This window comes from Saccopteryx bilineata, chromosome 2, assembly GCF_036850765.1.
Source record: "Saccopteryx bilineata isolate mSacBil1 chromosome 2, mSacBil1_pri_phased_curated, whole genome shotgun sequence".
Lineage (NCBI taxonomy): Eukaryota > Metazoa > Chordata > Mammalia > Chiroptera > Emballonuridae > Saccopteryx > Saccopteryx bilineata.
In genome coordinates, this window is record NC_089491.1 from 89,615,707 (window position 1) to 89,641,913 (window position 26,207).

The 26,207-nt window shown below is 41.2% G+C and overlaps 2 protein-coding genes across 4 annotated transcripts in view; one reads left to right on the plus strand and one right to left on the minus strand.

The window, feature by feature from the left end:
• Positions 1-26,207, minus strand: part of MOB3B (MOB kinase activator 3B) — a 218,006-nt gene that overhangs the window by 186,904 nt on the left and 4,895 nt on the right. The window contains exon 1 of one of the 3 annotated variants that reach the window (XM_066257374.1): positions 442-459. The exons of the other annotated variants lie outside the window; for them this stretch is intronic. The gene's annotated coding sequence lies outside the window, so the exon portion shown is untranslated. Of the gene's footprint in view, positions 1-441; positions 460-26,207 lie in introns of those variants that run through there. 3 annotated transcript variants of the gene reach the window in all.
• Positions 23,578-24,204, plus strand: IFNK (interferon kappa). The gene has a single exon (XM_066254756.1). It carries the CDS (start codon positions 23,578-23,580, stop codon positions 24,202-24,204), a length of 627 nt encoding a protein of 208 aa, XP_066110853.1.

Sequence of the window (26,207 nt, forward strand, 5' to 3'; positions counted from 1 at the left end):
ATTAGATTCTTATGGCCATTGTAACAAATTACCATAAACTCAGTGACTTAAAACAACACAACTTTATGTTCTCACAGTTTGCAGGTCAGATGTCTAAAATGGGTGGCAGGGCTGGGTTCTTTCTGGAGGCTCCAGGGGACACTCCATTTTTTCTTGCCTTTTCCAGACTCTAGAGGCAGCCCACATTCTCTCAACCTTGGCCTCTCATCACTCTGACCCCTGCTTCTGTCCTTGCACCGCTGCAGATTCTCACTCATCTGCCTCCTTCTTATAAAGCCCCTGTGATCACACCGGTCCCATCCTGATAATCCAGGATAATCTCCCATCTCAGTATCTTTAAACAAACTGCACATGCTAAATCTGTTACCCAGCCAGGTAATATACTCACAGGTTCTAGTGATTAAAACATGGACATGTTTGGAGGCCCATTATTTTGCCTACCTGATTTGGCCCCATCAGGTTTTTCCAAATGACAGTGCTGTCCTCAACAGTGACCCCCATTTGGCTACTGGAAAGATAAAGATGCCTGCAAACATCTGGAGTCCCTGGGAGAGGGCAAGCATAAAGAAATGATTTCCACTGGTGTCTCCTGACCCTGAGTCAGCTTTGCCCAAACGGCAGCTCAAGCTTCTGCTCCCTGGACACATTCCACATCAAAAAGGACTACTTTCCGCCTGACCAGGTGGTGGCGCAGTGGATGGAGCATTGGACTGGGATGCTGAAGACCCAGGTTCGAGACCCCGAGGTCGCCAGTTTGAGCGTGGGCTTATCTGGCTTGAGAAAAAAAAAAAAAAAAAAAAAAAAAAGCTCACCAGCTTGAGCCCAAAAGTCGCTGGCTCAAGCAAGGGGTTATTCGGTCTGCTGAAGGCCCATGGTCAAGGCACATATGAGAAAGCAATCAATGAACAACTAAGGTGTTGCAACAAAAAACTGATGATTGATGCTTCTCATCTCTCTCCGTTCCTGTCTGTCTGTCCCTATCTATCCCTCTCTCTGACTCTCTCTCTGTCTCAAAAAAACAAACAAACAAAAAAACAAAAAAAAACCCCACAAAAAACTACTTTCCAGAGAGTCTGGAAAGCATGGCACTCATGGTCCTACTTCATGGATGCTCACGGTTCTTATTGGCATATCAGAGGTCTTGACAAGTTTTACAGTGAAAAACTTCTTTAACTTGTCTAACCCCGAGTTTTGCAGTTTATTTTTCACATGACATTTCATGGCACACTGCGGGAATGCTGCACCAGATTGTCCTCCAACTCTGGCCAATGCCATGTAATAGCTCTGCAGGAAGTCCACACACCTCCACCTGCCAGGCTCCGCCCATGACCCTGCCATGGGAAGCACCCCTGCTGTGAAGAAGGGGGTGTGTCCCCAGGTGCACCTGGGCAAACCCGGGACCTACCTATTCATTCACACCAGCAAAGCATAAGAAGTAACATATTGAAGAGTCATTTCCTGGACAGTGGGAGTTATTCCTTCTCTTTTTCCTCTCCTGGATGACTCTGGATCTCAAACTAAAAGGGATAAAAATGACCAGGAAATAACAAGTCACTAAATCCCTTCATGGGCTTTGCTTTTCTCATTTACCTGACAAATCAAATACTTGGGCAGACTGTCACATGAAAACTAAAACATTCTCTTCTTTCAGCCAATGGGCAGCTATCGTCAAACAGAGAGGTGAGCACCCATTCCTTGCCTTACTGTTAGTGCTCCAAGCAGAGCCCAGGAGCTCCACTGCAGGGGCTGTTTATTCACTATACTCTTTCTCAAGAATCACTAAAAGTTTTGGAAGAACCACAAAATCTCAGTGTCACAAAAACTTAGAGATTGCTCATTTGATTTTCTTCTGAAATCATGGAATCTTCCATCAATATCCCTAATTATGAGGCTTTTTATGTATGTTGCTCACATTTTACAACTACCCTCGACCTTTCAATTACTACTCAATAGGACAAATCCTGTGGCCAAGGGGCCAGGGTCAGCTCGGGCCAGGCTGTGTGCCTCCTCCCTGTATCTAAGATGTCTTCCCTCATCTACCACATTTTTCATTAATACTTGATAATAATAAATTACTTTTTCCTTTGAAATAAATTTTGCAAGCAGATGAATTTATTTGTTTGTTTGTTTGTTTAGAACTCAAAGTTACCTGTTAGGGGGTTAAGAAAGAGGTGTCATATACCATGATCAAGTGGGATTTATTCTGGGGAGGCAAGGCTGGTACAATATTTGTAAATCAATCAATGTGATTCATCACATAAACAAAAAGAAGGAGAAAAACCATATGATAATTTCAATAGATGCAGAAAAAGCATTTGATAAAATCCAGCACCCATTCATGATCAAAACTCTCAGCAAAGTGGGAATACAGGGAACATACCTCAACATGATAAAAGCCATCTATGAGAAACCCACAGCCAACCAACATCATACTCAATGGGCAAAAATTAAAAGCAATACTCTTAAGATCAGGAACAAGGCAGGGGTGCCCCCTTTCACCACTCTTATTTAACATACTCCTGGAAGTCCTAGCCACAGCAATCAGACAACAAGAAGAAATAAAAGGCATTCAAGTTGGAAAAAAAGAAGTAAAACTATCATTATTTGCAGATGACATGATATTGTATATAGAAAACCCTAAAGTCTCAGTCAAAAAGCTACTGGACCTGATAAATGAATTCAGCAAAGTGGCAGGATATAAAATCAATACTCAGAAATCAGAGGCATTTTTATACACCAACAATGAACTGTCAGAAAGAGAATTTAAGGAAACAATCCCTTTCACAATTACAACCAAAAAAATAAAGTACCTAGGAGTAAACTTAACCAAGGAAACTAAAGACTTGTACTCGGAAAATTACAAAGCATTGATAAAAGAAATCAAGGAAGTTACAAACAAGTGGAAGCATATACTGTGCTCATGGTTAGGAAGAATAAACATCATTAAAATGTCTATATTACCCAAAGCAATCTATAAATTCAATGCAATACCAATTAAAATACCAATGACATACTTCAAAGATATAGACCACATATTCCAAAAATTTATATGGAACCAAAAAAGAACACAAATAGCCTTAGCAATCTTAAAAAAGAAGAATAAAGTGGGAGGTATCATACTTCCTGATATCAAGTTATACTACAAGGCCATTGTACTCAAAACAGCCTGGTACTGGCATAAGAACAGGCATATAGATCAATGGAACAGAACAGAGAACCCAGAAATAAACCCACAGTTCTATGGACAACTGATATTTGACAAAGGAGGTAAGGAAATACAATGGAGTAAAGACAGCCTCTTTAACAAATGATGTTGGGAAAACTGGACAGCTACCTGCAAAAAAATGAAACTAGATCACCAGCTTACACCACTCACAAAAATAAACTCAAAATGGATAAAAGACTTGAATGTAGGCCGTGAAACCATAAGCATCTTAGAAAAAAACATAGGCAGTAATCTCTCGGACATCTCTCGGAGCAATGTATTTGCTGATTTATCTCCACGGGGAAGTGAAATAAAAGACAGGATAAACAAATGGGACTATATCAAATTAAAAGCTTTTACATAGCTAAAGATAACAAGAACAGAATAAAAAGACAAACTACACAATGGGAGAACATATTTGACAGTACATCTAATAAGGATTAATAACCAAAATTTATAAAGAACTTGTAAATCTCAACACCAGGAAGACAAACAACCCAATCCAAAAATGGGCAAAAGAGATGAACAGACACTTCTCCAAAGAGGACATACAGATGGCCAATAGGCATATGAAAAAATGCGCAACATCACTAATCATTAGAGAAATCAAAGTAAAACCACAATGAGATATCACCTCACACCAGCCAGAATGGCGCTCATCAACAAAACAACACAGAATAAGTGCTGGCGAGGATGTGGAGAAATGGGAACCCCCCTGCACTGCTGGTGGGAATGCAGACTGGTGCAGCCACTGTGGAAAACAGTATGGAGATTCCTCAAAAAACTGAAAATCGAACTGCCTTTTGAACCACCTATCCCACTTTTAGGAATATACCCCAAGGACACCATAGAACGGCTCCAAAAGGAGAAATGCACCCCCATGTTTGTGGCAGCATTGTTCACAATAGCAAAGATCTGGAAACAGCCCAAGTGTCCGTCAGAGGACGAGTGGATTAAAAAGCTTTGGTACATATATACTATGGAATACTACTCAGCCATAAGAAATGATGACATTGGATCATTTACAATAACATGGATGGACCTTGATAACATTATACGGAGTGAAATAAGTAAATCAGAAAAAAAAACTAAGAACTATATGAATCCATACATAGAAGGGACATTAAAAATGAGACTCAGAGACATGAACAAGAATGTGATGGCAATAGGGGTGGGGGGTGGGGGGAGGGGGGATGGGGTGAAGAAGGAGAGAGGGGTTGGGGGAGGGGAGGGGCACAAAGAAAACCAGATAGAAGGTGACAGAAGACAATTTAACTTTGGGGGAGGGGTATACAGCACAATCAAATGTCAAAATAATCTAGAGATGTTTTCCCTCAACATATGTACCCTGATTTATCAATGTCACTGCATTAAATTGAATAAATAAATTAAAAAAAGAAAAAAAGAGGTACCAGTAAGGAATTATGAACTGTTTTCAACCCCACACCCCTTTGGGGAAACAAAAGAATACATTTAGGAAATATGACTCTATGCAATATGCACCCAAGACATTCAAACCCTCTTAACCGTTTGAGAAGAAACAATTTCACCTATATCATAATAAATAGCTTTCAACTAAAGCAGTGATTTCTATCAAGGTTCCACACTGGCATGCTACAAGAAGTTTTAAAACATGCAATACCTGACCTGGATGGGTTAGCTCAGTTGGTTGAAGCATCATCCTGATATACCAAAGTTGTAGGTTCAATCCCTGGTCAGGGCACATAAGAGAATCAACTACCGAATGCACAATAAGTGGAACAACAAATTGATGTTTCTCTCTCTCTCTCTCTTTTTCTAAAATCAACCAATAAAAAAATTTTTTTAAACCTGCAATACATGACTATTTAGTCAGGGGCACTGAGCTCATTTCCCTTAGCTTGCCAAACAACAAAATGACAACAGTCAATACAACAATAGTTGTTGGTCTAAATGAATCAAAATCATACCTATTTTTTTGTCAGGTTGGCAAAAAGAATATTTTTTGGTGTGCCACAGAATTTTAGTAATTAGTTTGTGTGCCATGAGATAAAAAAGGTTGAAAATCTCTGTACTAAATCATGCTTTTGACTGATTGTTGGACTCTCAATACCAAATGTTGATGTACTGCATTTAATTTAATTTCCCACCAAGACAGTGCTTTGTAGACAGAGGAACAACATTAATATGAACACTTAAAATAATATAGTGAATCACTTGGTCTAAATATAAGAAGAAAATGAAAAGAAACCCACCAAGGCCACTTCCCAAGGTCAAACAACTCACTAGAATAAAACCAGTGTCTTCTCAACCTTAATGCTGCCGCTACTCCAGGAGAAGCGTAAGACTCCATCCAGTTCCAGTCGCTCTGCAGTGGCTGCCTGTCTATTCAGGAGAAAGTTGGGTCTAGGCTTAGCAAGAATGAGCGCTGTGATCAGTTAGAGGTGTCTGCCACAGCATCATGGTGAGAGAGGTAGTACATGTACTGCTTGTCTGCATCTCTCTAGGGTACCATGCTGTACTATCAAAGTCTACACCAGGGGCAGTCAACCTTTTTATACCTACCGCCCACTTTTGTATCTCTGTTAGTAGTAAAATTTTCTAACCGCCCACCGGTTCCACAGTAATGGTGATTTATAAAGTAGGGAAGTAACTTTATAAAATTTATAAAGCAGAGTTACAGCAAGTTAAAGCATATAATAATAATTACTTACCAAGTACTTTATGTCAGATTTTCGCTAAGTTTGGCAGAATAAATCTTTATGAAACAACTTACTATAGTTAAATCTATCTTTTTTTTTCTTTTTTTTTAAATTTTATTTATTCATTTTTAGAGAGGAGAGAGAGAGGAAGAGAGAGACAGAGAGAGAAGGAGGGAGGAGCTGGAAGCATCAACTCCCATATGTGCCTTGACCAGGCAAGCCCAGGGTTTTGAACCAGCAACCTCAGCATTTCCAGGTCGACGCTTTATCCACTGCACCATCAGAGGTCAGGCTAAATCTATCTTTTTATTTATACTTTGGTGGTTCCACTACCGCCCACCATGAAAGCTGGAATGCCCACTAGTGGGCAGTAGGGACCAGGATGACTACTACTGGTCTACACAGTCCAAGTTGCCTAGTAACTAATGTAAATGCTTTTCGTTTTGTTAATGTTCATTACTCACATAACTGATACATTTATTCATCTAGTAAAAAAGATATAAATACCTAAACACATTAAGAGATATTGAGTCTTGTATTCTAATGCCAAGCCTTACTATCAGCATATATTGATATTTGCCATAAGAAGGAAGGGAGGGAGGGAGGGAGGGATGGAGGGAGGACAGGTGAGAGGCAGGGAGAATGATCTACTTCAAGTTTCCCAAATTTAAAGAAAGAGCAAATAAAATAATCAGTGCAGTAAGTTTATGTAACACCTTTAAATGATCATATGTACTGTACTAATACTTTTATTTTCCCTTCAGTAGAATTTTAAGACATCTCCTGAAAAAATAAATAAACATTATAATTTCAAGAGACTCATTTCCCGATAGCAAGAAGTTTAGTGTTTCATTGGAACAAACTTTCGGGAAACTGATTTCTATACTTCTACACCTGAAAATGCTGTGTTGAAACTGTTCTACCCACTCTTCTTATTGCTTGATGCTCTGGTCCTACCCACGGGCCTAGGATCCAGGAGCCACTTCCACCTGTGCAGCCCCTGGGACGCTCAGTCTGCTGCTCTGCGGTGGGCGGGCTCTCAGCCCATCTCACCAGGCAGCAGGGCTTTCTCCTCCCTCGGCCACAGAAGCCAGAACTGAGCTCCAGCCACACCTCAGAATCATATTTGTCAGGTCCCTGATATCTGGTCAAGCTTCAGGGGCTCATTAACAGCTTGTAGCATCTAAACTGACTTCATAAAGAGAGAAAGAACCTCTCTCTCCATGGGCAGAAAAAAGACCCGAATGTGTTTACTTCTTTTGTCAGAAGCCAGAGAACTCTTTAAAATCTTTTTCAAGAAAGCTATTTTTGTGGGGTTACTGTAGTGATATTGCGTTAACAAATTTTCTTCTTTATTAAAAAAAAGCATGTCCTAGGATACTAATATACTTATTTTACACTTTAATAACACTTTAACAGAAAATCGAGCAGAACTCAGTTTTCTGTGGCCTTTGCAAAGTTATATAACATTTTTGCAGACTTGGTTCCTCAAAACTGTAAAATGGGATCTTTCAGGCTTCTTTTGGTGATAAAGTGAAATAATGTATGCAAACTTAGTAACACTGCTGTAGGATCAATGATGAGTGTAGAATCAGCTCTGCATTATACTAAAGGATCTGTTCCTACATGCTGGTCCCCATGGGGAATGAATTCCATGGGTTCTGTTTTCTAAAAAAAAGCAAATGACAGTATCTTTCTACCAAAATAGATTTCTTATAAGGAAAGCATGCTTTTTTATGACACCAAATTAATAATTTCTTATTTGTATAGCCTCGAAAAAGAAATTGGCATTCTTTTATTTCAACAGTATACCTCTTCTACTCTTCAAAAAAAAAGAAAAGAAGAACCTTTCTTTTTTTTTTTTTTCTGTATTTTTCTGAAGCTGGAAACGGGGAGAGACAGTCAGACAGACTCCCGCATGCGCCCGACCGGGATCCACCTGGCACGCCCACCAGGGGCTACGCTCTGCCCCTCTGGGGCGTCGCTCTGCTGCGACCAGAGCCACTCTAGCGCCTGGGGCAGAGGCCAAGGAGCCATCCCCAGCGCCCGGGCCATCTTTGCTCCAATGGAGCCTTGGCTGCGGGAGGGGAAGAGAGAGACAGAGAGGAAGGAGGGGGGGGGTGGAGAAGCAAATGGGCGCTTCTCCTATGTGCCCTGGCCGGGAATCGAACCCGGGTCCCCCGCACGCCAGGCCGACGCTCTACCGCTGAGCCAACCGGCCAGGGCAAGAACCTTTCTTTTGGTCAGTAATCTGTCTATGGCTGACAATTCCAATTCTCTTCAAGTGTATTTTTCAAAATCTCTGTTGGGTAACTACACTGTGTCATTATCAAGCCAACTCATACCAGGTCCAACACATTTTGATTGCTAGACTTTTTTTTTCAATGAATCAGGGGCAAGGAAGAGATGAGCTAACTATTCATCGAACTATTCCTTCTTCTTCCGGAGCAAATGGTTGGAATATCTATCCTGGCATCCCTTGCACTTAGCTGTGACTATGTGACTGTTTCCACCAATATGCCCTCCAAGCCTAGCCCAGATAAGACTCCTATGCACACTCCCCCAGCCCCAGCTCTTGTCATTTTGCTCCAGTTTGTTGAAGATAAACTCTGAAACGTTGGAAGCCACATGGAAGATAGCAGGGCCACAAGATAGAAGGCATCTGTGTCCCTGATTATTGCTTGCAAGAAAGCCAAGTACCTCTGTTCCAAACATTACACGTTTCCATACATTTGAGCTATTCTACCTTTTTGGATGTGTTTGCTACAAAAGCTGATACCTGAAGTATCTGGAAGTCCTGGGATTTTTGCAAATCTATGAATTACTGATACATTATTTGGAAAATTATAAATCTAATCATTGTGTGCTAAATCACACACAAGTTCATAAAAATAAATAATAAATAAATAAAATAATCTAGAACTAAGAAGACTAGTTTCTACACAAGGTAAACCATCAGAGGTGCCAAAAGTTTAGGAAAATTGTTAAAAACCTTAAAATGTAGATCCTTCATTTCACTTAATTTTTCTGTGGCACAAAAGTCTAGTATTGCTTAATTTTAGTAACAAAAACATCTTCGTCGGCCTAGCGTGCGGAGGACCCGGGTTCGATTCCCGGCCAGGGCACACAGGAGAAGCGCCCGTCTGCTTCTCCACCCCTCCACTGCGCCTTCCTCTCTGTCTCTCTCTTCCCCTCCCGCAGCCAAGGCTCCATTGGAGCAAAGATGGCCCGGGTGCTGGGAATGGCTCTGTGGCCTCTGCCTCAGGCGCTAGAGTGGCTCTGGTCGCAAAATGGCGACGCCCAGGATGGGCAGAGCATCTATCCTGGTGGGCGTGCCGAGTGGATCCCCGTCAGGCGCATGCGGGAGTCTGTCTGACTGTCTCTCCCTGTTTCCAGCTTCAGAAAAATGAAAAAAAAAAAAAAAAAAGGCCCTGGCCGGTTGGCTCAGCGGTAGAGCGTCGGCCTAGCGTGCGGAGGACCTGGGTTCGATTCCCGGCCAGGGCACACAGGAGAAGCGCCCATTTGCTTCTCCACCCCTCCGCCGCGCTTTCCTCTCTGTCTCTCTCTTCCCCTCCCGCAGCCAAGGCTCCATTGGAGCAAAGATGGCCCGGGTGCTGGGGATGGCTCTGTGGCCTCTACCTCAGGCGCTAGAGTGGCTCTGGTCTCAACATGGCGACGCCCAGGATGGGCAGAGCGTCGCCCCCTGGTGGGCAGAGCTTCGCCCCTGGTGGGCGTGCCGGGTGGATCCCGGTCGGGCGCATGCGGGAGTCTGTCTGACTGTCTCTCCCCGTTTCCAGCTTCAGAAAAAAGAAAAAAAAAGAAAAAAAAAATCTTGATTCAGTCTATTCAACAATAGTGTTTCATGGGAGTGTCATTTGTTTCAGAGCATTAGTACAGATAGACATTTTTTTTTTTAATATTTTATTTATTGATTTTTTAGAGAGAGAGGAGTGAGAGAGAGAGACAGAGATAGAGAGAAGGGGGAGGAGCAGGAAGCATCAACTCCCATATGTGCCTTGACCAGGCAAGCCCAAGGTTTCGAACCGGCGACCTCAGTGTTCTAGGTTGACGCTTTATCCCACTGCGCCACCATAGGTCAGGCCCAGATAGACATTTCTGACAGACATTTCTAAGATTTAAAAAAATAAATTAGAGAGCATTGGAGTTGTTAACTATAGGCACTCATCTATAAATATCTTTAGCAAAAAAACAGATTAGGATCACTTTCTGAACTTCAGAAGCTTATGATTATTCCATTATGAGATGACTACAGACAGTAATCCATGTTTTAAATTGATCACAAAACATATTATTTTATTTCATTGTTAAAATGTACAGAAAGGCCCTGGCCGGTTGGCTTAGTGGTAGAGCATCGGCCCAGTGTGTGGAAGTCTCGGGTTTGACTCCCTGTCAGGGCACACAGGAGAAGCGCCCATCTGCTTCTCCACCCTTCCCCCCCTCCTTTCTCTCTGTCTCTCTCTTCCCCTCCTGCAGCCAAGGCTCCATTGGAGAAAAGTTTGCGTGGGCGCTGAGGGTGGTTCCATGGCCTCTGCCTCAGGAGCTAGAATGGCTTTGGATGCCCCAGATGGACAAAGCATCATCCCCTAGTGGGCTTGCCAGGTGGATCCTGGTTGGGCACATTCAGGAGTCTATTTCTCTGCCTCCCTGCTTCTCACTTCAGAAAAATGCAAAAAAAAAAAAAAAAAAATGTACAGAGATAGTCTGCCCAGGCAGTGGTACAGTGAATAGAGCATCAGACTGGGACACAGAGGACCCAGGTTTGAAACCACGGGTTGCAGGCTTAAGCGCAGTCTCATCCAACTTGAGCAGAGGGTCGCTGGCTTGAGCGTGGGATCATAGACATGATCGCATGGTCACTGGGTTGAGCCAAAAGGTCACTGGCTTGAAGCCCAAGGTTGCTCTCTTGAGCAAGAGGTCACTTGCTCTGCTGTAGACTCCCCACCCCCCAATCAAGGCACATATGAGAAAGCAGTCAATGAACAACTAAAGTGCTGTAATGAAGAACTGATGTTTCTCATCTCTCTCCCTTCCTGTCTCTCTTTCTGTCCCTTTCTCTCTCTCTCTCTCTCTCTCTCTCTCTCTCTCTCTCTCTCTCTCTTTCTCTTTATCTGCCATACACACACATGAAAAAAGTACAGGGATATGCATTTATTCTGTGTACCCATGGGAAATATATCTGGGGACATTGTTGGAATTTAATCCTCAGGCTAACCCTGGGAAATTCAAGCCTCAACCCCAACCTAAGTCCAATTAAGTAAATTATTTATTGTGTTGTCCAAAGTATAAGAGATCTAACCTAGTTTAAGGTCATACAGTAAAGATGTAATGCCAAATGAGATTACTTACTGGTTATCAAAAACGATCGTGTTAGTACAGTAGAGACATTATAATCAAATGGATTACCAACAGCACTTCTGGCAAACTGCCTTCACTCATCACAGATGTGAGCCCGGACCTAAATGCATCCTAAAAACACATCTCTTAAATTAGTCTGTTGTTTCCATCTCTGCTGCTCCTATCTTTATCTAGGTCAGCACACTCATCTGGCTGAAATTATTGAAATACCTGCTCTCTACTTGGGCTCCGTGTTTTCCATTCTTGCCCTGTTTCTAAATGTACCCCTGTAAGGAGTCCCCAGAGTGACCTCTTTAAGGCACAAGCCATATCACCTCACTCTCTTGCTTGAAATTCTTTTATGTGTATTCATTGGTATTGGAATAAAATTTGGAACTCCATTATGGCCTGCCACGCCCTATTCAGTCCCAACCAATTCTAGTACTAACCCCATTTCTTCACTCTAACCCAACTAATCTCCTTCATCTTCCTTGACCAGCACTGCAAAAGTAGGCAGTTTTTATAAAAAGGTTCGCCATCACGGTTATAGGGCAATCTCAATTTCTTTTTTGCTTTCTAATTGTTTTCATTACTCAATAAAGCTTGCTTAACTTCTTTCTTTTTTTTCTTTCTTTTCTTTCTTTTGCTTTCTGACTCTGTGCCTGTGCCTTCAACACATTCGCAACAATTTTCTTCTCCTCAATAAGGAAAGCACGCTGGACCCTGTCACGGACACATTTAGCACACATGGATCCACCACAGGCCCCGCTGACATGCTTTTACATTGAGACAACCTCATAACTTTAGGTCCCACAGCAGAAACTCTGTGAGGTCGGCCTGGGCACATGCCACATGCAGATGTCGCTGCTTTCCCAACTTTCTTGGTATAAAGGTAAACAATTCTATTACCGGGAGTTCAGGACAGCCTAGTTATGTTAGAGGCTATATTGTGGATACAGTATGCCAAATGCTGAACCATTCTGAATGCCTATAGACACTGTCCTTGGAAGAGGGCAATCCTAATTTCTCTTAATTCATCTCTCTTGGGAATACAAAGATGTTTTAATTCTGGGGACTTCCATACAGCCCTTTTCACACAGTTTTCCTCTTAAAGAAAAAACACTCAAGTTTGCAACATTGATAACCCCAAGAGGATGTACCTTAATATTTCATTATTTATAATATTTTGGGGACACAAGGCTAGCCTAGTTTTGAAATTTACCACTCATCTTAAGAAGAAGCTCTTTCAGGGGAAAAAAAGAAAGGTATCTCAATGTAGTAAGTAAAACCACAGGCCACACCCTTGGGTTTCCACATCTAGCACTATGGCCCCTGGAGAACAGCAAGTGAAACCCAGGATTATATAGAAGTCCCACACACATTACAGTTATGTTTGTGGCACTGGGTTAATATGAAAGAATAGCTAGGTTTTCCTGTTCTGACTAAATGGAGGAGAGTCATGCTTACAACTAGCTTTCCTAAAAGTTTCTCTGTACAAATCATAGGAAATGCAGGATTGGATCTGGGCAGGGGCTCAGGAAATGTCAAGGCAGTCTGTCCACGCTGAATGCCTCTGAGCATGCCAACATGGGTGACCACACTTTTCCCCGCTTTGAGCCATGATGAAGAAATGCTGTCCCAATCCAGCTGAACTTGTGAACTCCATTCTGATTCTTAACATGAGAGAACTCAACAAGCCCCTACAGAATGACTGCCAAGAAACTGCACGTTGGCAATGTGACATCAGCCTACATGGAGGGAGGTTACAAGATGCAACCCTGCCTCCCAAGTGGTGACAGTGGTGATATTACCAATATAAGGAAGTTGCCAGGGTCTTTGCCCAAAACATCCCACAGTGCTCTCTTCCTGAAGGCCCACAGGAAAAATTCCTCCCAGGACTCAGTACCAAAAAAAGCTCTGCTTCTACTGAGGAGTTAGCTTTGTTACTGGTTTGTTTTATCTTTTGGAAACTGTGATTACTTTAACACAGATTGCATTTCCTCTTAGCTTCTAGACTGAACATTTGCAACCCTCTGCAATAATGACACTGGACATTAGGACATGTATTCTTACATTCTTTTCTTTATTTTTTTACTTTATTTTACTATTTTATTCAGTGAGAGGAGGGGAGGTAGAGACAGACTCCTGCATGTGCCCTGACCGGGATCCATCCAACAAGCCCACTAAGAGGTGATGTTCTGCCCATCTGTGGTATTATTCCACTACTCAGTTATTGAGCTCACCTTAGTGCCTGAGGTGGATCCCATGGAGCCATCCTCAGCGCCTGGGGCCAACTCACTCCAATCGAGCCATGGTTACAGGAAGGGAGGAGAGAAAGAGAGAGAGAAGCGAGAAGGGGATAGGTAGAAAGCAGATGGGTGCTTCTCCTGTGTGCCCTGACCGGAAATTGAACCTGGGACATCTACATACCAGGCCAATGCTCTACCACTACTGGCCAGGGTCTCTTAGGTTTTAATTGTACTCCTGACTTCATTTTGTGTCTTGCACTTGTTTTCCCTCAACTCTGATTTAACTACATTTAACTTTCTTATAATGTAGATATTTTATAAGCTGCTTCAAATCCTTTTGGGAATGAAACAGGCTATTACTGCATAGATGTATCCAGTGGATTTTACACCAAACTTTTGCAACCCTCAGTGTTGTAGTAATATAAGGTTATAGTAATTAAACACATAGAAATATAAAAATATGGAAGATATATAAAAGTAAAAGTAATTATTAAAATTAAATAAAGTTATGCCATTTAGATAGGAATTAATATAGTGGCTTGGTGTCATAACTCTGTAATGTGATAAACAGACTCTGACTTACAAGCAGGGCCCAGTTAGTATGTGTGTGAAGTTATACCTAGATAAGAAGTGGCTTGGTGTTATTTACATTAACTTTTAAGTTACTGTTTAAGAACATCTTGCCCTGGCCGGTTGGTTCGGTGGTAGAGCGTCGGCCTGGCGTGTGGGAGTCCCAGGTTCGATTCCCGGCCAGGGCACACAGGAGAAGCACCCATCTGCTTCTCCACCCCTCCCCCTCTCCTTCCTCTCTGTCTCTCTCTTCCCCTCCCACAGCCAAGGCTCCATTGGAGCAAAGTTTGCCCAGGCGCTGAGGATGGCTCTGTGGCCTCTGCCTCAGGTGCTAGAATGGCTCTGATTGCGGCAGAGAGATGCCCCAAATGGGCAGAGCATCGCTCCCTGGTGGGCATGCCAGGTGGATCCCGGTATGGCGCATGCGGGAGTCTGTCTGACTGCCTCCCTGTTTCCAGCTTCGGAAAAATACAAAAACAAAAAACAAACAAACAAACAAAAAGAACATCTTAAAAAGTGGTTTGATGTAAACATTTCAGTAGATTGATATAAAGGGGATTCCCTGAGTGGAACTCCCAAAAAGGTGGTTTGAAGTGATAATCCTGTAGATTGACACCTGTTAGAAGGCGTTGGCCAGAAAAGGTACTAAAGCTGAGGGGCCCCATGCTGCAGTAGTCACTCAGACTCCAACGTTAATGTGGACTGTCTCCACACCACTCTGAGCTCTGACCAAAAACAGCTGAGAGGAGCACGCCAGACGGGACCCTCTTAAGCTGTACCCAGGCACGCCAAAAAGATTTGTGAGTAATAAATTGCCTATGTGATTATTGCAACTAATTTGTGTGTTGGTCATGTCTTTCCCCTGGTGGCACTTAACAGTAGCATCCTCATAGCCGCCTCAAGAGTAGTCTCGAAGAGGCTGCCAGCCCTGCTGATAAGCAGGAGTGTCCCACTGCACGGGGAAGTCGAATTAGGGATGCCTGATTGAGGTAGAGCTTGGGCTCTACTGAGACACTCAGGCAAAACTATGTTTGAATCCTGGTCCAACTATGTGACCTTGGGCAAGTCTGTTAATATTTCCAAGCTTTCATTGCCTCGTTTTTTAAATTGAGGATAATGACATTTACATTATATAGTGGCTGTGAGAACTAAGCAGTTGGTACCTGTCAGTACGAAATAAATAGTATTCTTTACTATTATTATTCATAATCATGCTGATTGTTACCAAAGAAAACCTAAAGGCAACATCTGAAGGACACAAGGTCGGCAGACACATGTCATGTGACAATGGAGGCAGAGGGCGGAGTGAAGCACCTATACACACCAAGGGACACCAAGGGACACCAACCAGCATCAGAAGCTGGAAGAGGCAAGGGAAGGTTCTTCCGCAGGTTTGGAGGAAACACAGTCCCAATGACTTTTATTAAAGCCTCCCCAGATAATACATTTCTGTCGTTTTCAGCCTCTCAGTTTGAGGAAACTTTTTCTCAGCAATTCTAGGAAACTAATACATTCCAAAATTCTTTCTCCTGGACACCACCCCCAAACTCAAACACTAAAAAATATTCTAAAATTTGGAGCATGTGAGTTTTCTGTCAGTCTAAAAAAAGCTCACTTAAATTTTTCCATAATAATGTCCTTTGTTCTTCATAAATGTCAAGAAACCTTATGACCCCATAGAGCTGACAGTAATTAAAAGAAGATACTGTCCTCATCTCTGCAATGGCAGCAACTTTTTAAAAAATATTTATCCTAGATGAGGAGACATCCCTGTCCATCACTCACTTCACTCTTGTCATTTCTTTCTAGACTACAGGCACTTTCAGATGTGGTCTGGGAAGAAACCACATCTACTCAGTGGGCACAGAGGAGGATTATTCCGGTCATTGTGATCTTTCAGTGCCACCAACTGAAACACTTACTATTCTCTCAAAAATGAACGACCCATTAGGGTTTGAATGAACCAAGAGAAACAATAATGGGATAAGCACATGGATGGAAGCTGTTTTGGGACTCCCAAAACTGAAGGTAGGTTTTACTGATGGTGTGCATTTATATAAATACTCATTCCACTAAGTTAAATTTTTTTTATCAGAGGTAATTTTCTTTTTGTTTGTTTGTTTTTTTGTTTTAACAGAGACAGAGAGAGGGACAGACAGGGACAGACAGACAGGAACGGAGAGAGATGAGAAGCATCAATCATCAGCCTTTTGTTGTGACACCTTAGTTGTTCATTGATTGCCTTCTCACATGTGCCTTGACCATGGGACCACAGCAGACTGAGCAACCCTGCGCTCGAGCCAGGGACCTTGGGACCAAGCCGGTGAGCTTTTGCTCAAACCAGATGAGCCCACGTCCAAGCTGGCGACCTTGGGGTCTCGAACCTGGGTCCTCTGCATCCCAGTCCGACGCTCTATCCACTGCACCACCACCTGGTCAGGCTATCAGGGGTCATTTTCTAAGCACTCAAATTACTCCTGTGTAGGAAGTTACTATGTGTATAACCTGAAACTGGGCTATAAAATAGACAGGGTAAGTCTGTCCAAAGTCTCCCTAAGGGTGATATGTAAAAAGATGGCTGGAAGCACCTAATATAAAGAAGTGGCAATGATGGGGGTGCGGGGGGAAGGGATGGTTTTATAATCTCTCAGCTATTTTGTCTCACAGATTAATACTCAAATTTGAGAACCACAAGATCACATGTCGTCTTTTATCCAACAAGCAGTTAGTGTCTTAGGTAAGAGAGGCCATGGAACAAAACTGAATAAGACACATTTCTTGCCTGGAAGGAAAGACATATGACTCAACCAAATAATATGAAACTATGTGTTACCAACTAGGGTAAAGGTACTCATGACCTAATTAGCCTCAAGAAATCCCAAAGAAAAGCAATGGAAGGGAGAGAGGACCCTGAATGGATGCTTGAGCTGCTACCATTCTGTGAACTCAGCTGTCCCCAACACCTCCCCATATCTCTACACCAAAATAATAAACCACAAAATAACTTCCCTGTTATTGACACATGGCTTCCTTATCTTCTTTTAGTCATCCAACAAATAATTATTGAGTCTACTATGTGTCAGGTATAAGATAGGCACCTGGATGATGATGATGATGATGATAATGATGATGATGATGATGACTTTCTATTTGGATCCTCCTGATCTAGGCCTGATGACCTATTTATCCTGGGCCTCATATTCCTGAAAGTTTATAATGTAGATTTTTTTTTAGAGAGAGAGAAAAAGAAACAGGCAGGGACAGACAGACAGACAGGAAAGGAGAGAGATGGAAAGCATCAATTCATAGCTGTGGCACTTTAGCTGTTTATTGATTGCTTTGATTATCATATGTGCCTTGACCGTGGAGGCTCCAGCCAAGCCAGTGACCCCTTGGTCAAGCCAGCAACACTGCTCAAGCCAGATGAGCCCGTACTTAAACCAGTGACCTCAAGGTTTCAAACCTGGGTCTTCAGCATCCTAGGCTGATGCTATCCCCTGAGCCACTGCCTGGTCAGACTAATGTAGATCTTTTTTATGTTCTTTCCAGATGATATCATATATACATTCAGAAATTAAACTTATAGGACTAAACTTCCAAACATATTACAATTTTTGTAATCTTGTTTTGGGAATTAAAAAAAAATACAAATCGCCCAACTCTCAAGCCACATATCACCCTCCCACGAAAGTGATCCAGCTCTCTATTGATGTCTTTGTGGTCTGCTGGACACTCAAGAGGAGGGAGCAGCAAACATGCCAGTTGTTGTACTTGCACTCACAAAACTCAGTGTTTAGCATGGAGACAGAGAGCAAATCAGGATACTCACCAAACTGATGCTTGTAGCTACTGCACGAGAGGACAGTGGCATGGTGTGGGGCTGAGCGGGCATGCAAAGCTTTCATTTTATCTGAAGTGTTTGAATTGCTACAATATGGACATATCCATGCAGCACTTGTGTAGTCATTGTACATTTTTACTTAGATATGTCACTGAGAGAGAAAGAGACAGGAAGCGGACCACAGCAGAGGACAGTCCCAATGTGGGAGGTAGGGAGAATGAGAGCAACACCGAGCTGTTGGAGCTTCAGGGTTGGTGTGGTGCTAACACAACTGCGCTAACCTTTGTGGTCACTGCTGTGTCCATGCCCTGTGGGAAGCACTGCCAAACATGGACACAGGCTTCACACCTCTGAGCTGGCTCCTGGGCTCAGTCGTCTTCTCACCCCAAATGGAATGACTTACTCTTGTATACTGAGTAACATAGATGATCAACTATGTTATTGTCAAATGCTGGTTTGAAACTTGCCTTTCTATAGAGAGCAATCAAACTCACCAGATGATGCCAAATGTCCCTGAGCTGAATCATAGTTATCTTGTCTAGACTGAAATGTCTCATCTCTATTTTGTTAAATTGTGTCTTGTCCATGATGGTTAGCCATGTAATCCACATGGATTTCCCACAGTTCCATCAACAACAGGGCAGCTCCTGCTAATCAGCTTTCCCTCTGAGGAAAGCTTGACCACATGCAAATAATCTCAAGATATGCTTGAGATTATTTAGAATTAAAAAAATAAGAACAGATATCATGAAAACATTAGCTGTGTCTACAGGAAGCCCACTAATGACAGACTGGACAGTTGTGACAATTTTGGGGATAAAAAAATGTCTTCTTACACTGTCATTCTTTTTAATTTTTTTATTATATTTTGAGATATATTCAAATGGTATGGCTTTTATAGAGCAGATGTGTGATTAATAACTGATCATCCAATCCATAATGCTTCTGATAAAAGCCATTATGCATGAGCATACATGTGTGTGTGTGTGTGTGTGTGTATGTGTGCATGTGCGTGCGCACGTGTGTTTGTGTATACTATTTTGTTTTAATATGGCAGGTTCCTTCTTTGGAGTGTGCATGGCTGTTAGGGATATGTACTCAAGTAAATCCAGCACAGACAGCTAATGGGAAAGGCTTCCTGCAGATGACTTTATATCTGCGTTCTGCTCTAAGAGGTCAATGGGAATTTGCATGGTGGATAATGAGGAGCCCTGAGGAGCCACTGCGTCACCTCAACTGCAGGTGTTGTAAAGTACCAAAAGCTACAGAATTAATATTAATATTTTAAGAGGCTTAAAGAATATTTTATTAATTTGGGTTAAGATGTGCAGAGAAATTTTGTGAATGATCTCTGTACTGTGTGACTGGCATAAACCAGGATGGCCCTTAGCATTGTATTGTAAATGCAAAGGGAAGGAAAACATGGATTCCCAGACATTCCACCACACCTGTGGGGAAAGGTGTGAATGGCTAGCCAGGTGCAGAAAGAGACATCTTTCTGTCATTGCATTGACTTGTAAATTTTGTTTTCTCCAAAATGATGTATGGCTTGCAAATTGAACATGGTCCTATCATGTTAAAGGGCATATGACTATAACCAATAGTGGTAAAAGGCACCTAATTGCAATTTTTGCTTCTGTACTTCTCGCTTGCAAAACTATAAAAACTAGGTAGAACAAAGGGCCAGCACGCTCTCCCTCAGATTTCTGTCGGAGTTGCCGCCGCTTGGCCAAGCTAGACAATAAAGCTTTAATGTGGAATTGACAGATTTTGTTCATGTCTTCAATGTTTCGAGTCCCTCCAGATTAGGCTTAACAGATAAAGTTGCCAGATAAAATATGAGAAAGTCAGTTAAATTTGAATTTCAAATAAGCAACAATTGATTTTAATAGGTACATCTCAAATAGTGCATGGATGTGTTCCATATTTTTATTTGCTAAATAAGGCAATCAATCCTAATGGTGGAAGAGAGCAAGATATGCATGCCAATCAACTTTTCTTCTTTGTCATGAATATTGACAACATCAGCATCAATTGACACTTATAGGCTTGACCAAGTTGAAGTGCAGTGGATACAGCACAGGCCTGGGACGCTGAGGACCCAGGTTCTAAACCCCAAGATCTCCAGTTTGAGCATGGGCTCATCTGGCTTGGGCTCAGGCTCACCAGCTTGAGCGCGGGTCACTGGCTTGAGCAAGAAATCATAGACATGACCTCATGGTCACTGGCTTGAGCCCAAGTTCTCTGGCTTGAGCAAGGGATCACTGGTTTGGCTGGTGCCTAAACAAAGAGTTGATACTTCTCATCTCTCTCCCTTCCTGTCTGTCTGTTTTCTCTCTGGCTCCCTCTCTTTTTTTCTTTCTCTTTTTCTCACTAAAAAAACAAACCAACCAACAAACAAAAATATACTTATAAGACATGGGGAATGAGGTCCATGCTGTAGGGAAGGCCTATCAATGACTCCTGCTGCTTAAAACCCTCGGAATATGCCTGCTTCTTCAATTATGGACTCCTTGAGATCTTAGACCAGTCCAGTCCTCATTCCTCCTTCAAGACCTAGCCCAGTGACTGGCATGTGGTAGATGCTAAAAGTACAGTTTTGAATAAATGAAGATATGATGTGGAATGATTATGAAAGGAGGAAATTTGGGCTGACAAAACTGTGTATCGCAGAAAATACAGAGAACTTAAAGACGGTTAACAGCAGCTGTTAGTTAAAAGTTGATATGTGAGGTATATAAGAAGGTACAGCCAAAAAAGAGAAAAAGAGGAAGGTATGACCCTCAGAAGTGCTTTCCACTTTATAGAATTTGTGTGTGTGTGATTATAAACATATGTATACATCTTCATACACAAATCTATTTTTAAATGAAAACCTGAAATAGTACATTAAACTCCCATGTCATTCTAAGTCAGCGGTTCTCAACCTGTGGGTCGCGACCCCAGCGGGGTCACCTAAAGCCATCAGAAAATACATAATGCATATCAGGTATTTACATTCCGAATCATAACTGTAGCAAAATTACAGTTATGAAGTAGCCACCAAAATTATTTTTTGGTTTGGGGTCACCGTATTGTGGGGTCACGGCATTAGAAAGGTTGAGAACCACTGTTCTAAGTCATTCATATTAACTGTACTGGAACTGAGTCTTAGGGAAAATTCACATTTCCTGAAGTAAGCTAAAATGGAAATGTTTAACTAATGTAGTATTGTTCCCACTGAAGATGTAAAATAACTTTTTTTTCTTTTTTTAATTTTTCTTTTTTAATGTATCTTATTTTTAAAATGATTTGCCTTATTAAATAAGAATTTCTTGCTGACTACACAAACTTTAAAAACCTAGGTAAATATGAATACAAAAACAAATATTTTTTTCAGTCAGAAATAACGATTCAATATTTGTAGCATATATATTTCTAAATATTTTTTGCACAGGTAGCCATATTTATTAAATACATAATATACATAAATATATAACAAATATGGTATCAGCCTCTATATACTACCAAGTAAGCTTGTTTTTAAGCTATGATGTGAAACTATTCAAGTGGCCAAAAATATTACAACATAATTCTTTTTTTAATTTTTAAGATTTTTATTTATTCATTTTAGAAAGAAGAGGAAGAGCAGGAGAGAGAGAAGAAAAGGAAAGGCAGGAAGCATCAACTCCCATATGTGCCTTGACCAGTCAAGCCCAGGGTTTCGAACCAGCAACCTCAACGTTCCAGGTCACACTTTATCGCCACCACATGTCAGGACTATAACATAATTTTTAATGTTCATATAGAAATTTTAACTGATGAATTACTTAACCAAGTACCTATCGTTAAACATTTCAATTGCTTTCCATTTTTTACTGTGAAAAAGTTCCTGACAGCTAATTTGTTAAAGATATTCATCATTATCTCTTGAGCACAAATTTCTAGAGAGAAATACTAAGTCAAAGATTATGTACATTCTTAAGGCTTTTGATACATATCACCATTTCACTCTCTACAAAGGTTGTGTCAACTTATATAGAAGATCCTTTCTCCCCCAATTATTTTTCTAAGTTAGTATAATTTCACAGATTCTTTTTCCTTTGTCATGAATATTGACATGAATTTCACAGATTCTGTGAAATTATAATTTATAGAGAGAGAGAGCATAAAGAGTATGTAGTAAATTTTCCTTTGATGGGAAACCAGACCAAAAATCAGGATTTCAAGAAATCTCACTTGACCACAATTAGTCTTTGGTACAGCCAACTGCTTTAAACAATATTTCCAAACTCTGCCATATGTGTGGAACTGTGGTTGCTCACCATTTTAAAATGACTTTACTAAAAATTAATGTATTTCTCTTTTTAAAATGATAATTAAGCTGGCATTGTTTGACAACACCCCACTTCATGTTCCTAGAGAAAGAAATCCATTTGCCCTTGACCGTCACCAGAAGAAGCTTATTAGATCAAACAAAGGGAACATCATAAATGGTGGCTACCCATCGTTACCCCGGAAATACTGGTCCAGGTGTAAAGCAACTTGGCTAAAATGGGTAATCACCTATACACACACCTCCTCAATGAAAAACAAACAGGAACAAACAAAAACCTTTTACAGTGTCAAGAACCTCCAAAGAAGAAAGAAAGCCAGCCAAGAAAAAGTTTGAAAATACTGTCTAAACCATCTCCAAAGTTAAAATAAACAAATAATACACAAAAAGTATGATACTACAAGAGAGAAGTTAATGAAGCAGAAGACTAGTCCTCCATATACAACTCCCTAGAGGACGTCTATGAAAGGTATCAGAGGCCTATGAATTGCTTGGCAAGGATGGAAGTGCTGGCTCCATCCTTTAAATGAAGGAAAAGAGCCTGACCTGTGGTGGCACAGTGGATAAAATGTTGACCTGTCATGGGGAGATCTCTGGTTCAAAACCATGGTCTTGCCTGGTCAAGGCACATATGGGAGTTGATGTTTCCAGCTCCTCCCCTATTCTCTCTTTCTCTCTCTCTCTCTCTCTCTCTTTCTCTCCTCTAAAATGAATAAACAAAAAAACCTTAAATAAAGGAAAGGATAGTTGAAGAGCATTATTTTCTAAATGCAATAGAAAACCAAGCCAGCTTAGTCTTTCATTTGATAAGGGCCGTGATCAATTGACCAACTCTGTTTCTGATCTTTTTTGAGACCCAAAAAAATCAAATAAAAAGAGAAAATATCCAAATAGAAAAATTTAATTTAACAAGATTAGCCTTACAATCAAATAATCTTTGTCAGTTGGTCAATGTCTATGATTAACTCAGTGAGACAAGACGTTTGGCTATAGGTTCAATACAGAAAAAATTTCTTGAAGGATCGCTTTCTCTTATGTAAATGTGCTGAGTGAGTGAGTGTGTAGAGTCACACAGCTTTTGATTCTTTCTGAAATAATCTGCATCAGTCTTGTTATGTTAGTAATGGATAGCTCATTCAGGTATCTAAGAATTTCCAAAGTCAGCACAGTCATCAAAAGTAAAAGAAAAGAAAAAAAAGCTTCAGAGGTATAGGAAAAAGGCCAAAACCCTGAGAAGACTAAAATGACAAATGAGAAAACTCCTCCCTGCTGAAGATATTCAGGTGTATAAAAGGCACTCAAAGGTATACTTAGGAATTAGAACATCTTGAGCCTGGTACATTTTTTGGCATGAAAGAAAAATGAACACCAAGCCTGATGTGGCTCAAAAGTCTTTGTGGCCTGTGTGCCTTGTGAATCTGTTTATCATGGGCGTCCTCTCTCTGGACTGTAACTTGCTCCATGTTCACCTGCATAGAGTCACCTGTCGAAATCTAAGGCTTCTGAGCAGTATGAGCAACTCATTTCCTGTGGAGTGTCTAAGAGAAAACAAAGCTTTTGAGTTGCCCCGAAAGATCCTATCATACAATCAGACTATGAAAGGAGGCATCAAGGAGGTCTTCTATGAAATGTCCATGCTGGCCTTCAACATCTTCACTCAGCCCACCTTCCAACACATTTGGGAAGAGGAACGCCTGGTACAAATCCAAACTGGACTTTATCAGCAAGTGCACTACCTGCAACAATGCTTGGAAGAAGAGGAGAAGGAAAATGAAGACAAGAAAGAGATGGAAGAGGATGAGAGGAAATACCAAGGAGCCACAATCCTCCAGCTGAAGAGCCTAGAGCTGAGGAGATACTTCCACAAGATAGGCAGTTTCTTGAAAGACAAGAAATATAGTCACTGTGCCTGGGAGATTGTCCGAGTGGAAATCAGAAGATGTTTCTCCTACTTTCAGAAATTCATAGCACTACTCAGAAGTAAATAAGGTAGATTTTTAAAACTAAAATCTCATTTCTCTCTATAATCTCCTTCCCTTTTATCTTTGTTTTAAGAATTCGCCTGACCAGGCAGTGGCGCAGTGGATAGAGCATCGAACTGAGATGCGGAGGACCCAGGTTCGAGACCCCAAGGTTGCCAGCTTGAGTGTGGGCTCATCTGGTTTGAGCAAAAGCTCACCAGCTTGGACCCAAGGTCACTGGCTTGAGCAAGGGGTTACTCGGTCTGCTGAAGGCCCACGGTCAAGGCACATGTAAGAAAGCAATCAATGAACAACTAAGGTGTCACAACGAAAAACTGATAATTGACGCTTCTCATCTCTCTCCGTTCCTGTCTGTCTGTCCCTACCTATCCCTCTCTCTGACCCTCTCTCTGTCTCTGTAAAAACATAAAAAATACAAAAAACCCAAAGAATTACTGTGCCATCATCCTTTAAGCCAGCTCTCAGCTGGACTGGTGGTGGTTTATGAAATGGTTACTATCAGCCTTTTAACATCAGCCACATACACCTCTCTAAGGTGACAACGACCATTCCCTAGGTCAGTGGTCCCCAAACCCCGGGCCACAGACCAGTATTGGTCCGTGGGCCACTTGGTACTGGTCCACAGAGAAAGAATAAATAACTTACTTTATTCCCGTTTTATTTATATTTAAGTCTGAACGATGTTTTATTTTTTTATTTTTTATTTTTTTAAAAATAATGGATAGGAAAGTACTTGGTGGCAGAGGAAAGTTAGTTTTTTGTTTTTGTTTTTACAGAGACAGAGAGAGAGTCAGAGAGAGGGATAGACAGGGACAGACAGACAGGAACTGAGAGAGATGAGAAGCATTAATCATCAGTTTTTCATTCTGGCACTTTAGTTGTCCATTGATTGCTTTCTCATATGTGCTTTAACCGGGGAACTACAGCAGACTGAGTAACCCCTTGCTCAAGCCAGTGACCTTGGGTCCAAGCTGGTGAGCTTTCTGCTCAAACCAGATGAGCCTGCGCTCAAGCTGGCGACCTGGGGGTCTCGAACCTAGGTCCTCTGCATCCCAGTCCAATGCTCTATCCACTATGCCACCGCCTAGTCAGGCCGATGTTTTTATTTTTTAAAATTGACCAGATTCCCTCTGTTACATTCGTCTAAGACTCACTCTTGACGCTTGTCTCGTAAGTTCGACAATTATATTTAAAAATACCAGTTTTTATGCCGGTCACATAATTTTATTTTGTGCATTTATCTGTCCTACCCTAAAGGCCGGTCTGTGAAAATATTTTCTGACATTAAACTAGTCCGTGGCTCAAAAAAGGTTGGAGACCACTGCCCTAGGTGACCGAGAGTCTTATTACAAAGTCCTGAAGACAGTTTTAAAGGAATAAGATTCCTTCTCCATCTTCTATTCTGTTTCTCTTTCCTTTTGCTATTTTTTACTTGGCTTTAAACTTCACCTTTGAACTTCATCTAGCCAATGGCTAGCTAATATGGATCAGAGAATGTTTCTAAATGTAACATCTCAATGACTTAACCCCATTGCTGCCAAGGTTGTTTAGGCTGAAGATCAGCTTGTTTAAAGAGCTTATACAAACTTCCAAAGAGCTAAAAACCCTTAATTTCTTCCCCTTCTCTTAAAAAAAAAAATAAAAAATATATATATATATATATATATATATATATATATATATATATATATATTGAAATTTCTGGTCCATTTGATTCTGTTTGGTTTGTTTGAAATAATACAAAGTTTGTAGGATGGTATTTTATTATTTTAAGAGAATGAAGATCCACTCTCTCATATTGAATGGTTGAATTACATGACCACTAAGTCCTCGTTTAACCTTTGAGAATCTATGATTCTAATGCAGAGAGCACTGTTCATCCCTAATTCATATTATTTGATTTCTACACTTAAAGACATGGAAAATGATGTGGAAAAGTATAGCATTTGCCTTCCTTGTTTTTTGTGTCTGAAATGAAATGCCTATAATCCTCCTATGGAAGAATTTCA

Coding starts and splice junctions, on each gene's coding strand:
- IFNK (XM_066254756.1), top strand. CDS start 23,578: ATGAACACCAAGCCTGATGTGGCTCAAAAGTCTTTGTGGCCTGTGTGC.